The following is a 14,485-nucleotide window of genomic DNA, read 5'->3' as shown; positions in this document are numbered from 1 at the left end:
AATGGAGGAAATAAGATAGGGTGACCAAGGTACTGATAAATGTAGCAGGAGATTAGCACTTCAGGGAAGGGGCGGAAGTGGCTTTGGGGCCTGAAGGAGGGATGGCAGGCATACCTGGCTTGAATTTAGGGGCCAGGTGGGGTTCAACAGGAAGCAACAGGGCGTTCTTGTGGGTGTGGGCATCCTGGCAATGGTGGCACAGAAGAGGTGGGAAGGAACTGGCCATTGACTCTCTGTGACAAAGGGGCATGGTTAAGAGCTGGCGGCGAGAAATGAGAGCTTTCAACCTGACATGACCCTGTGGTCCTGGCAGGAGTCCTTCAATATAAGCCTGCAAACCTGAGATCCAAAGTTCTTGAAGTCATTTGGTTTCATAACTTTGCAGTAAACACATTTAGTGGGGAAACGTGACCTGGCATAACTATAAAAGTTGCATTCATTCTCTATCTCTATTATTAGGAAGACTCCTTGTATTTGGCCACTGCAATGATGGCTTGGCTTAATCGCAGAGGTCTGGGGTGGAATTCTCCTCCATCGGGGACTCCTTAATAGCCCCAGGTGCCAGTAAGGAGTTGTGGCTCAGTGTGGACCTTGCAAGGCGACTGGGAAGAATCCACACATTGTGGAGGGAATTAGTTCTGCCCTTAGCATGTATTTGGTGCCTAGTAAAGATTAGCAGGCTGTACTGTTGTTTTTGTTGTTCAATGGAAAACTGACTTGACTTAAGCTATGTGATCCAGATGAATTACTGACATTTTCAAGTTGCAAATGGCAGTGGTTTTATTTTCTTGTGCCTAAAGTGCCTTCAGAACACCAGCGAATCAATCACTCCCTACCACCTCTCCTCCTTACCCACTTTGTCTTCCTGCCAGGGACCCCCCAGCTCCGCTCTAAGACATCTACACCTTCTGTATCCATTGCCACCCACGGCTGGTTGCTGGGAAGGTCCCTGGCCATCCAACTGGGTATGTCGTGGAAGCAAGTGGACCAGTTCCTTGGAGTTCCCTATGCTACCCCACCCCTGGAAGAGGGCCGCTTCCAGGCACCAGAGCCCTTGAACTGGACAGGCTCCTGGGATGCCACCAAGCCAAGGTAGGAGTTGAGTGGAATGCATTTTGATGACTTCCCAGAGAAACTTCTCCCATTCTAATCCATCCAAGCAAGACTCCATAGCAGCGCAGTGCATTCCGGGATGGGATAAATGCTATTTGAGGTTTCATTGAATATTGTAATGAATAAATGCCCACATCTCGGGGACTGAAGATTGCTTTACTGTTAGAGGAGTCCATGTGGAGATGCTTGGACCTGGGTGCTCTGTCCATCCAGTGATGGGGGACTCGGTTTGTCCTGCCTTCCTCAGCATCCATTCTTCCAAAAGTCCTTGGACATTGCATCCAGGAAAGAGAGGCCATTGAAACAACCATGTCACCCCCAAAAGTGGGGTACAAACAAGGGTGCTTCAAAGGGTTCATGAAAATGGAATTAAGAGATAAGGTAATTTTGAAATTCATGTATCATTTCTTGCATAACCCACGCTTTCTCTGACGGCCTTGACGTCCGTTGCATGTCATCTGCAGCTGTACAGCAATGACTGCACACAGCCGAAGGGGGCTTTAGTTAGGAGATGCAAGAGATCAGATTTGTGGGAACAGGAATGACTGAATCAAACCAAAAACTGGAGAGGCTTTCCCCACCAGAAGACAATATTGCAAGGAGTTTTATTTGGCTAGACCTGAATATCCTTTCTCTCCCTCTCAACATATGCTGTTTTGCCTGCTCCTTCCACACAAATGTCATTTGAAACAGTTGACGTGGAAACTGCTCTCCTAATTGAAGTGCCTTCAGATGGCCTGTGACAAGCACTTCACTGCCAATAGATTGTCACCTTTTCTGTCCAGTACTGCTTGTGGTCAGATTTGAGGCTACTGCCTAAAAAGTTGGAATGGACTCAACTGATACGTTTATTTTGATGCAAAAAAATTGAAACCCAAGGGCAGATTTTTTCTGACTCCAACAGTAGTATAGAGAGGTGGGGTGTAAATGTGTTCTACCCCTTGGGAAGCAAAGCCAGAACTGTGCACCGATGAGAGCACCTGACTGCATCAGGCCAGGCCCATGGGGGCCGGGGAGGTGGTGGAGATTTGAGTGAGGAGTGATTGTAGCCTGGGGCTAGTGAAGCTAGTGCTGAGCCAAGTTGCCTGTGGGCAGGTGAGCATTGCTCGGCCATGTTGCATGGTCCCAGATCTAGTTTCTGCTCTCGTTGCTCAAGCCGGTAACAGGTCCTGGCCATGGATTGAGTGGGGAGGCAGGGGATGTCCCCATGACAGCTTCTCTTGGAAACAGCACATTCTGTCTTGGCAGGGCCAGCTGCTGGCAGCCGGGCACCAGGACGCCCGCACCTCCAGGAGTCAGTGAAGATTGCTTGTACCTCAATGTCTTCGTTCCTGAGAATGTGGTGAGTCTGGAAGCACTTGCTGTTGTGTTTCTTGCAGAGTGTCCCTTTGGGCTTCCTGATGTTGTCCCTGTCAGCCCAGTTCACGCACCTCTATGCTTGGCATAGCTTGTGTCCTTGCAACACTGTCGCCAACCACTGCCACCTGGGATCTGATGTCTGTGAGCAAGCAGGGAGGCACCCTGACCCTCCCCATGCCACATCTGACTCTTCAGCAACCTCACCACTGAAGCATGTTGGGGTGGCCCCATTATCCCCATTGGATAGGACAGAGATGATGTGGGATGACCAGGCAATGTGACAGGTGGGACCCAGGTCTAAACCCCACAGAGCTGCCCTGGAAGGCCTCTGTTTCAGGAGGATGGGCAGGAATAGAAAGAGAAGCAGTGAATCTTGGGTGATTTTCAGTACCAATAGTTTTTCACGGAGATACCCAGAGCAAGATACCCAGTGATGGGCAGCATAACCTGGGCACTGGGGCTGGTGTGACTAGGGCTAAGAAGTATAGAGCCAAGATTCAAATTAGTCCCCATATGCAGAACCCAAATGTGTTCCTTAGGAAGAGCCTCTAGGAACATGTCTTGACACAGTAGGATGGGTTTTGGATTTGGGCCTTGAATCCACCAGTGCCCTGTTCTGAAGCTCAAGTCTGTATGAGCAGTTGCAGCTTCAGGTTTCATACCTGTAGAATGAGGGTGCTCATGGTTGTCATAGCAACTATTTCATGAAGTAGAAAATTGCATGGGTATTTCTAGGTACAAGTACTCAGCACAGCACCCACTGAGGTAGGTCCTTAGGCAGTGTTTGCTCTTGAGGAGGGTCTTGTGGAAGCATCTCTGTGTGTCAGAGCCATTGTACATGGAGTGGAGAACTCACCGCCTGGGGTAGCAGGACCTGGTCCAGATAAGGCATGAGTTGCCCAGTTCCATATGTATATAGCATGGCCTGGAGTGGGGCAGTGGGTTTCCAGAGAGAGTGAAGTGTTCTGATATTTAAAAAGGCTTAACCTGAGTGCAAACCTACTGCTTCCTCTTCCTGTGTGAGCCCAGATGAGCCACCTGGCATCCTTTAACTTATTGTCTCCTCCTTGTTTGTAAAATGGGAAAGATAAGAACACACCAACTTTGAGGAGTTGCTTAAGGACTAAATAATCAACACAAGTGTATTCTAATGGTGGGGCCTGGGGCCTGGGGCCTGGGGGATGTTCTGTAAGCTGTGGCCACATACAGCTGTGAGTGGGTTACTGGCAAGGAGACGCCAGCTGACAGGAGTCCCGAGGACCCAGAAAACTGTTCTGCAACACACCATGGGTCAGTCCTTGTTGCTGGGGGACCATGTGACACCATGTGGCATTGTGAGCTGGGCCCCAGGCCTAGAGGGAGCAACTGCCCCTGCCACATCACATGTTCACTCCACAGAGCAGGAGCCAGGCCCTTCTTGTGTAGGGCGTGGGTCCCCTGGCTGTGAAGCAAGGTCTAGGAAATGGAAGGAGCTTGCTGCCTCACAGTTCTGGCGGCTGAAGGACCGTGACTGAGGGTCGCAGGTGTGGTTGCTCCCAAGGCTCTCTAACTGCCTGGTGGACCTGTGTCTCCCTGTGACTTGCAATCAGCCCTCTGTCCCTGTCTTTATCCAAAGTCCCTTAGGTGTGGCATCTTGGTGGATGACAATAGGCTGCAGTGAGGTTGATAGGATGCAATCACATGGCCAGGCAGGAAGCCAAAGAGCTGGACAAGGACTGGTTTACGCCTTCTATCACAGCTCTCTGTGAGAATTAATCCGGGGGTCCTGCAAGTACCCCCTAATCTTTTGCAAAGGCCGTCCCCAGGTCTCCACCTCTTAAAGGGCCACCACTCCCAACATCATCACACAGAGGATCATAGGACCAAAGCTCCAGACCACGGTGTGGGGGTAAGGACATCTGCCTAAAATCTGAGGTGCTACAGTTCAGCCCACACCTGCACCCCTGTGTTCTCCAAGGCAGAGCTGATGGGAGGAGCTGGCTGAATGGGCTGGGAAGCTGGCTGCTGGCAGGGAAAACTGCCCCTGCCACACTCCTGTGGATAAGTGGGATCAGCCTCAAGCCCCTCTAATTCTCCAACCCCACAGGGACCCAACGCAGCAGTCCTTGTCTTCTTCCACAACACCATGGAGGGAGAAAGGCAGCCGGCGATCGATGGCTCCTTCCTCGCTGCCCTTGGCAACCTCATCGTGGTCACTGCTGGCTACCGCGTGGGCGTCTTTGGCTTCCTGAGTTCCGGTGAGCTGTGCTGTTGGCTGGGTCCCTTGACTGAGGGTGGCTCTGTGAGTGTTAAGTGTGCCGCCCTTTCCGGGCTACCAACTCCTGCAGCCGAGCCTCGCACAGAGCACATTCTAGCGCAGTCCCCAGAGCCTACAGCAGGACTGACGCCCACACAGGAGGATAGCAGCTGTCCTTTATGGCGCGACATGTGTCTGTCACTGTTCCAAGTGCGTCATAAATTCTATCTGATGTTGGGGATGCGGGGCCTGGTGAGAGGGGCAGAGAACCAAGGGCCCGAAGAGGTTAGAAACATGCTCAAGTTCATAAGGTTTGGAAATGGCAGAGCAGGCTCATTGGGAGCTGCCTGTCTCCAGAAGGCTGTAAGGAATGACTGCAGCTCTTCCCTGCACAGGGAGGCCATGTGTCTGAGATCAAGGACTACACCAACACAGCCATCCCTCCCCTACCCACACACCCTCAACCTCCCTCACGAACACTGTCCTGCCTCCTGTCATCCCCACTGCCTGCCAGGGCAGACGAGCCTCGGGTCAACCCAGCTGCATCTTTCCGTACCTCCAGCAGCTAGCGAGGTGCGGGAGGCACCTGGTAGCAGCCTCAGAGGCCAGGAGCACTGCCTTGGAATCTGAGGATTGAAGGGCAGGCAGCTCTGCCATCCACGGGCTGTGCCCTTCCTTTACTCCAGTCTCAGTTTTATCCTCTGCAAAATGGGTAATTCGCACTCTACTCAGTTTCCAAAATGACCGTGAGACTTGAGTGAGAGAATATGTGGTACCTGGCAAACAATTTTAGAGACGTTAGTAGATTTTAAAGACCTCATGGGAAGGGGCTGAGCACCCTCCCTGTTTCCCAAGGATCTCATTACCCCCTTGAATATCTTATATGCTAAGTTAGGATGGGCAGGTGAAGGCACCATGGCCAGAATGATGGACAGCTCTGGTTTGTGTGAGTGGGGCAGGCATCCTGCATGACCAGGGCACAAGGAGTGGGTGGACCACTTAGCATGAGCTTCGGGTGGTATGGGGCCCTCTAGTGTTCCATGGGACAGGTAGTATACTAAGGTGCAATGTAGCCCAAGGCCCGCATGGGAGATGTGGACGATGGACAGATAGCATCGTTCCCATTACAGGGTCAGGTGCTCTTGGGGACCAAATCCGCAGCTTTCTCTCTCATGCTCCCCACTCTATTCCACAGGCCTTGGGTGATGGTGAGACACAAACCAAGTGTAAAGGAGTTTTCACAGGCAAGCTCACTTTTCAGGAGGGTTCTGCTGGACTTCCCTTTCCTGAAACACGAGATTGACAAAGATTTGTGAATCTAGTAGCTCCCTTCTCTAAAGAGTGGCTGGAATTCAGCGTCCCTCCTGACCAGGCTCTGGGGAGGCTCTCTCAGGCAAGGCTGACCTTCTGGCTTGGAGCAATTCTAGTTAGAAGAGAGTGAGTTTCTGTTTGTCATCTGCCCATTCCTGAGGGGCAGGAGATGATGCCTGTGTGGCAGCCGTTTGGTTGAAAGCTCTTATACTTTCAGTGAAACTCATTTTGGCTGCTAATGAGGGTGGATGATGGAGAAACAATGGAAGCTTGCACATGGAACCCCTCTTACTTCTGATTTGTACCAATGCTGCCAGTTCGTGTTGCTCAATTGAAAAACCATCAACCAGGGAGAAGGGAAATGCGTCTTGCAGAGTGCCTTGCTGGAGCCAGCACCATGTGTCCCTTTGGTAGCAAAAAGACTTGCTGTGGTAAAAGAGCCCCCTGAGCCCAGTCCCAGGAGGCAGACAGTGACAGGCCTTCCTTCAGCTTACTCCTCACATGGCTAGGTAGGCCCTTTCGGCTTCTCATTTCTCAGTCACGTGGCTCTGAGCTGGCCTCCCAGAGTTTCTGAGGTCTCAGCTCTGCTACCGTGCTGCCCTGAGAAGCATCCTTGCCAACTCAAGACAGAAGCCAAGGCCCAGGGGCAGCGACAGTGGGGAGAGCAGCAGCAGAGCCACGGGGCACAGACACAGGCTCCTGAAGTGCCCATGGGCCGGCCCTGGACTGCCATAGACCAGGCTGTGCAGAGGGTATGGAAGCCATAAGGTGTAGGGACGTGTAGCTGGGAGGATGATCCTGGTGGAGGCCTCCAACTACACTTATTCCCCTGAGCAGCCTAGGACCAAGGTGCATCCCTCTCCTTTTCTGTATATATATATGATTTAGAGCAGTTTTCAGTTTCCAAGAAGCTGAGCAAAAGGCACAGAGCTCCCATATGCTCCCTGTGCCCCCTCAGCCTCTCCTGCTACTGCCCCCAGAATCAGGGGGACTCCTTTGTCATCCTGGGCACCTGACTGATCCTGCACTGGCCCCTGAAGTCCAGAGTTGGCATCAGGGGTCTCTTGTCCTGTCGCTCATTCCATGGGTTTGGCCACAATGTCATGTCCTGTGCACACCCTCACACTAGCCCATGCGGTACGTTTAATGCCCCCTCACATGCTCCACATAGCACTCCCTCGCCGTTTCCTTCTGAACAGTTGAAAAGCATGACTCAGAGCCTACATTCGGAAAGAGCTGGGCTGTCCTGGGAGCCTGCCTCAGCGTCAGGTTCTGCTTCTGAGCAGGACAGTGTCTAAATGCAGTGGCCTTGCTCTGTGGGCCTTCAATGTCCCAGGTCCAGCCTCCCCTACCCTCACTTCTTTGCTCCCCACTTTCCCCTGTATGACTCTACCATCCCCTCTCCTTCCTCACCTTTCCTTCTTTCCCCACCCCTTCCCTTTCCCCTCTCGCCATCCCCCCTCCCCTCCCCTCCCTCCTATCTCTTCTCCTCCCTTTCCCGGTCCCATCACAGCTATCGCTCTGCAGTGAAGCAGCTAACAGCTGAGGTGTGGGAAGACAAGAGCATGAGCTGGTCCTGGGACCATAATGGTCCCATTTTTCAGAGGCAGGAGCTCTAAACCAGCCCTGCAGTCTTGCATTTTCCCAGTCCAGGTCTTGACAGTGATGGCACACAGCTGTCTCCAGATCCCAGCAGCATGAGATCCACTCAATGTCTCCTTTTGGGCCTTGGGGTGCCTGCACAAACCTGTGCTCTCTGGGAGACAAGCAGAGCCAAGCCCAGGATTTCAAGGCAGCTTGCTCCTGTTGACAAGGGCAACTGGAAAGGAAATGAAGGCATGGGTAATGAGATGGGGGAGCAGGCCGTGCCCCCGGGCCTGAATCCTACCATGGAGACAGACCCTGAAAGCATCAGCACCCAGGGATTGTCCTTCTCTGGCAAAGCATGGTGGCTGCAGGGGCAGTGGCACACAAGGACAGAGGGGGAGGGGTGAGCAGCAGGCATGTTAGAGCAGGAACAGAGGAAGTATGCTTTGGCCAGCGCGCCAGACAGCAGGCCAGGAAGCTGGAAAGCCACCGGTAACCACACATGGCCATGACCTCATGGTCCCTGTTGCTCTCAGCACCACATTCCCCTCCCCTTCCCCCAGAAAGTCTGTTAGGCTGGCTGAGCACAGGAGCAGGCACTGGGCCCCTGCCCGAGGGCTACTGATCTTCCTGCTGTTGACAGTAGGCCTGGCCCTGCTCAGGGCCTTGCTGACAGGCTATTAGAACTAAGCTTGCCTCACTTTATTTAGGGAAAAAAAGTCCTCTTTAATGCCTTGTTCCAGGTGGAGAGGAGTTCCATGCTGTTTACAAATGTTAATTAGTTTAATTATCGTAGCAACCAAATGAAGCAGGTAGTAGTCATATCCCCATTTTACAGACTGGAAAAGTTGAAGCACAACAGCTGTGATTGCTCAGGGCTCACATGGCACTTGGCAGCATGTTGGCTGCCTCCCGTTGATACCCACTGACAAGGCTGGACTTTACTAAGGGTTGAGGAAATAGAATGGGCAGTTGAGAACCAGCCAGATAGTCAGGGAGCTAGTGGGTGCCTGTATCCCAACTTGACAAGTGATGGGATGCTGACCGATAGAAAGGTAGAGGCAAGGAGATACCTTCACTAGTTGTTGCTGGAAAATCAGGCTGTGAATGTTACTTCCCAAATCTGTAGGACTTGGGTCTGTTCAGCTGGTACCTTGCTCCCTTGGGCTGCCCAATACCTTGGAGGAAAAAAAATATGTTCATCCTGGCAATTGGAACATCCACACACATTCCAGAAAAGTCCATAGTGAGGATCATGTTGTGCCAATGAATGACTTCAGCAGACCCAGAACATGAAAAGTGTTTGAAGAAATTCTGGAAGTCTCTACAACTGGAAGACTCATTTCCATCCTTCTTGCTCTCTGAGTTGTTGGTGTTCTCTTCAGCATGATGGATGTGAACTGGGAGGACCAGGATACCATTTTTTTTTCCTACTTGGGAACTCCTCAATAGTTTCTTGCTAGGAATTGAGTCCTGTTCACTATAGCTGTGGTGCACGGTGGAGAGCTGTGAGGAGTCCAGAGCTTGGGGAATGGTCTGATATATACCAGAAATGTTCCTACCACATAGAATCTGCTAAGGTCTCCTGGCACACCAGAAAGCGTGTGGACTTCAGCTAAGACCAGCGTGAGGGCTGGTGTTTCAAGGTGTGATTAAGGACAGGTTAGTGGAGTCAATGGGAAAATGACCCACGGAATTCAGAGGTCGACAAAGGAAGGCAGGTGGGCATGGAGTGTGCTAAGAATCCAAGGAGAACAGTGGTGCTGCATTCTTCCTGTGTCTAAAACATTTCATTAATCCATGAATATGATTGAACTTCATGAGAAAGGAAGGGGAGATGGGTTTAGTGGCACACCTTTGAAGGCCACGGTAGATGAGACAGTGGGTTCTGCTCTGGGCTGGCTATTCTCATGGAGAGCTATCTGTACAGGAGCAAAGACCTGTATGCTTCCCACCTGTGCTGAGCTGCTTGGCACGACTGAACACGCATGTCTGTGGTCTCCCACCTGTCACAGCAGCTGCCCTGGTCAGCCAGTAAGAAAGCAGAGGCCCAGAGAGGTGGAGGGATGTGGGTAAGCTCTCTTAGCTAGCAAGGGCTATAGCTGGAGTTCACTCCTGCATGTGTGTGAGTTAGGAAGTCACATTCTTCTCATTGTCTCTTGGCCATGTTCGGAACCCTGTGGTGTTGGCCTGGCAGGACAAGAGCCCAGAGCTTCTGCAGAAGCTATGAACTTGGTATAGACTCTACCTTGATCATTAAATCCAAGGTTGCAAAATCACAATATGACTTTCCTGTTTTACGAAGGGTCTGGTGAAGTGACTGGCAACTGGGGACTGCTGGACCAGGTTGCAGCCCTGACATGGGTGCAGACCCACATCAGTGCATTTGGCGGGGACCCTCAGCGTGTATCCCTGGCAGCAGACCGTGGCGGGGCTGAGGTGGCCAGCATCCATCTCTTCACTGGGATCACAAACTCCAAACTCTTCCAGAGGGCTCTGCTGATGGTGAGTCACAGGTGCTCTCTCAGGCCTCACTTGCAGGTTTGGGGAGATCTGCTGTTGTCTCTGCTGCCTCTTGAGGCTGGTTGGCTCTAATGGCTGGGGTTTCCCTTAGCCTTTGGTCTGTGACTTCTGCTTAGGGTTGCCCTTCCAGGTTCTGTGACTCCAGGATTCCAATGCCTCCCTTGACCACCATTCATTGGGTCTACAATGAGAGAACTCCTAGGTGTTGGAGTATCTATTTGCTGCAAGTACTTCATTAGGATTTGGTGGCCTGAACCAATGATTAGAGGCAAAGACTAGAACTCACTACTCAGGATTCTGTTGCATTGTCTGCAGGGCTTGCTAATTGATGATGATGATAGTGATAATGGTAATGATAATGGTGGTAATGATGATGGTGATAGTGACAATAATGGTGATAATGTGATGATACTGATGAGGACAATGGTCATGATGGAAAAAGTAATGTGGCTAGCCATTGCATTAAGCTTCAGTGTTTCTTGTTCTGTCTTTGATTAGCTTCTAATATTACTGAGCTTCTAATTTGTGCCAGATGTGCCATGCTAGATTCTAGTAAGTCATGATAAGTGATACATGCTGCCAGGCTTGGGAAGTGTTTAGTTACTGAGGGGTGAGGGGGTGTGGGGATGACAAGAACTTAAAGCAGGTGATTTAAATGAGAGTGGTTAACAGAGAAGGTCCCAGCGCGTGTAGGAGAAGGTACAGGTATGGAAACAGTCCTCCCTGGAGGGGCTGTGCAGAGTCCTGGTGACAGAGAAAGGCCGGAGGTCAGGGTCCTGCTGACCAGCAGAGCATAGGCACAGAGATGTCCAGCTGCCTCAAGCAGCTTGGAATTTTACCCTGAAAACAGAGGGGCTCATTGCTCAAGTGACTGAGAACAATTATGTGTTTCCAATTGGGGATTTTTACTATCTCCAAGTGTCCGATTCAGTGGCAGTGAGTTGTGCAATCATCAGCACTGTTGCCATAGCGTCCCACTTATCCCGTAGAGAAAGCCTGGCTTTCCATTCTCCCAATTCCCACAGCCCATGTGTTCTTTCTGACTCTCTGAATCTGCTGATTCCTGGCACATAATGTAAATGAACAGACGCAGTATCTAACCTCTAGCATGAACATCTTCAGGGTTCATGCCTGGAGTAGCATGGATCAAAATCTCCTTTCCTCTCCAGGCTTTATTCCATTCTGCATATAGAGCATGCTTGTTGCATGCAGTCATTGGCTGACAACAATTTGGGTTGTGTCCACGGTTTGGCTATTGTGAATGGTACTGCCGTGAACATTGGTGTGCTTGCAAAGGGTTTTTTAAGGAAGTAAAAAACTGCACCTGCACCTTAAAGAAGATGGCTCATTGAGCAGGGTAGAATATAAAGGTAAAAGAGAGGCATCATGGGAAGTCAAGGAAACAATTCAGACACTAAATTCAGGAAAGAGGGAGAACCCTTGAGACCAACAGCATAAACTGAAATCCTTATTCACTTGGTAGCAATTCCAAAACCTTATAGATGCACAACCTTTGGGATCCAAAGACTTGGTTGTAAGATGGTAGAAGTGTCTTCACTTGGGCTTGACTACACAAGATCAGCATTGTCACAATTCCCAATAGGAAATAGTACCACCTGCCATTCCTCCTCTCTCCTTCAGCCGCGGAAACCTCTCCTGTCCCTTGGAATCAATACGGTGTTGTGTCTCATAGAAGAGTATTTAACAAAGTAATGGAATTAAAAGATGAGTTTATCTTGGTGCAAACTTTTTTTATTTTAAGCCCACGTGTTGGTTTTTCATACTGTATGCATGCTTATACTATATATATTTTTTCATACTATATATATTTTTTCCATTGTCTTTTTGCAGTCCTGTTGTATAAGGAGCTTTCTTTGTATGGAAGACTTTTCTCTTTTTCTCCTCTTTGTTTGACATACTGATCCATCTTCTGGGACTAAAGCAGAATACCTGAGGTTGGAAGCACAGAAGGACAACAGGCTTACTCAGCTCAGAGCATGGTATTGGACTGACTGGGCTCTGAGGAAGACCTTGTGGTGTACAATGTCTCAGCAGACAGAGGAAGAGAGCATGTGGTGGGACAGGTCAGAGTGGGAAAGAGGTTCATCTCCTTCCTTTGTGACAGTTTTCTCTGGAGCACCAACTTGGAGCCCCGTGAGTACCTAATCTTCCAAAAGTAACATCCATCACACGTGTCCCTCGCTGGGCCCTCCTAGATAGCCTACGACCCTCACATTGCCACTCTGAGCCCCAAACTCCAGACACCTGAGACTTTGGGAGCATGCTTTAACCACATCCACATCCTAACACCTGCCCAACTGCTTGTCCTTTGGGGAAGTCTTCTAGACTTTCAACTCAGAGCTTCTGCTGTCTGTTCTCCCATGCACTGTCATGATTTCCATTGGTAAATGATTACCCTTAGTGCCATGGCTGCCTTGACCACAAGACCTTAAAGTGCAGCAGGGCAGGCACCAGCATGCCTTGCTCTGCACAGGGCCCCAGGGACCTCATGCATACAGCAATCGAACGGTAAGGAGATGCTCCGCAACTAACATGGGCCACGCCGACAGCAAATGAGCACATTAACAGGGCAGTGGTCAGACGTTCCAGCTTCCTCCCACCCACTCTCATCTTGAATTTCTTATTCTTTGGTTCTGGTGGTTTTCCATCTGTCGCTCTGAAGTGGGCCCATCTTAGTGGCAGGAAGCTTGAGTACTAACATCTTCCAGTGTGTGGTGTTGCACCTTCTTTGAGTTGATCCTGGGGGGATTTCTTCAGAGTTTTCTCAGTAACAAGACACTCACCAGGACCCAGAAGATTCCAACACTGTCTTCCAAAAGACCCAGAAGGCAGGTTACTCTTTTTCAGGGTTTTGGTGTTAGGGGAATTTCAAAAACTAATCTGTTTTAACAAATGGCAGTGTATTTAAAAATAAATCCTCCCGTCTGTTTGAGTCATTTGGAAGCAACGTTTCCAACTGCTCCCAGCAGCCCCTGGGACGCATGTGAAATTACTTGGGATTGAGAGGACGAAAATACTTCAATATATTAGCGGTTATTAAATGTGCTCTTCACCAGCAGGTGTTTGGGGAGTGAGTGTCAGTTGGCAGTTTATTTGGGAGTAGAATTTGAAGTCTGCAAATCCTGGAGGCAAGAGCTGTTGCGACATCAGTTAAAAGAAATTCCTACGGTGATGATTACTCATCTGTGCTTAGCACATTTGGAGCCACAAAGCACTTTTCATATCTCATCTCCCAGATTCTCACATTGACGGGCATGGGGTTGCCATTTTGTTTTCCGTCTAGAGGTAGGAAGTCTTAGTAGCACAGAGGCTTCACAGCCAGCCAAATGGCACAGGGTAGAACTTAAACCCATGTTTGTCCACTCTGTGAAGACTGCTTCTTCGAGACTTTGGGCTTCGTTGGGGTCTCCAGGTGTAGGAAAAGAAGCCAAGCTTCCAATCAGGTAGCCCTGCCTTAAGGTACTGGGTTTGGATGGAACCCTCCACCTCATGTCCTTCACCTGTGAAGGCAGAGCAATGGACATCCTAGAAGGTTTTCTCTGCCCTGGGGGCCGGGACGGAGGAGAAAGATGACCTGTGGCACACACACACATTGCAGATAAGACAGAGGTGTCATGTCCTGTGTGATTGGACTCAGGGACCTTTGCCATTCTTGAACACTACTTCAGTTCCACATTCCTCAGGGTGAACCCCTGACCTCATCAATTGGCCTCTAGGTCAGCTTTTCTGCCCCCTTTCTACCTCGATTCCTGCTTGAATCCCACATTTGAGGCTTATTGGTGTCAGTGTTCCTTGCAAACACCACTCCTTCTCCTGGGCCTTGGGGTCTCTGTGCGGTGGGCAGAATACTCAATGTCCACCTGGAAGGTCCCCGGAGCCTCAGAACTCACCGAGATGAGGTGCCCTGTGCTTCCCCTATCTCATGGAACAGAGGGAATGGCACCTCAGGGAGGACGTTTCTCGTCTCAGTCTGTGTTCTGTGGCTCTAACAGTGTCAGTGAGTTGATACTCCAGAGGAAGACAAGAGAGTTACATGTGGGGGTTGAGCAAGGTTAAGGTTAAGGTCAGGGCAGTGATATCTGCTCAGCTTCCTGTGCCAATTTTAGGCCTGCTCCATCTGTGGCAGAAAAGCAGAAGGTAAGACGCTGTGTAAGCAGAGGCAGGGGAGTGGTGTCTGGGTGTGCTGTAGCACCCAGTCTGACGATAATCACACCTTTCCATGGGAACTTCCTTCATGAGGAAGGAGCCCCCATGGCCCCAAAACCCCGAAGTCCCCCTCACCTCCGGCCATCACATTAGCAGTGATATGCCAACACATTCTTGACTGGGCCAAAC

General features: G+C 50.4%; 1 protein-coding gene across 1 annotated transcript in view; it reads left to right on the top strand.

Annotated features, from left to right (window-relative positions):
- The window catches only part of TG (thyroglobulin), a 205,445-nt gene that overhangs the window by 110,877 nt on the left and 80,083 nt on the right, over nucleotides 1–14,485 (top strand). Inside the window, exons 38-41 of the mRNA XM_004580737.2 lie at nucleotides 873–1,092; nucleotides 2,362–2,455; nucleotides 4,559–4,709; nucleotides 9,912–10,111. Coding sequence (XP_004580794.2) covers nucleotides 873–1,092; nucleotides 2,362–2,455; nucleotides 4,559–4,709; nucleotides 9,912–10,111 — 665 coding nt within the window. The remainder of the gene's footprint in view (nucleotides 1–872; nucleotides 1,093–2,361; nucleotides 2,456–4,558; nucleotides 4,710–9,911; nucleotides 10,112–14,485) is intronic.

Source organism: Ochotona princeps, chromosome 9, assembly GCF_030435755.1.
Source record: "Ochotona princeps isolate mOchPri1 chromosome 9, mOchPri1.hap1, whole genome shotgun sequence".
Taxonomy (NCBI): Eukaryota; Metazoa; Chordata; class Mammalia; order Lagomorpha; family Ochotonidae; genus Ochotona; species Ochotona princeps.
This window is presented reverse-complemented; position numbering and strand designations above follow the sequence as displayed.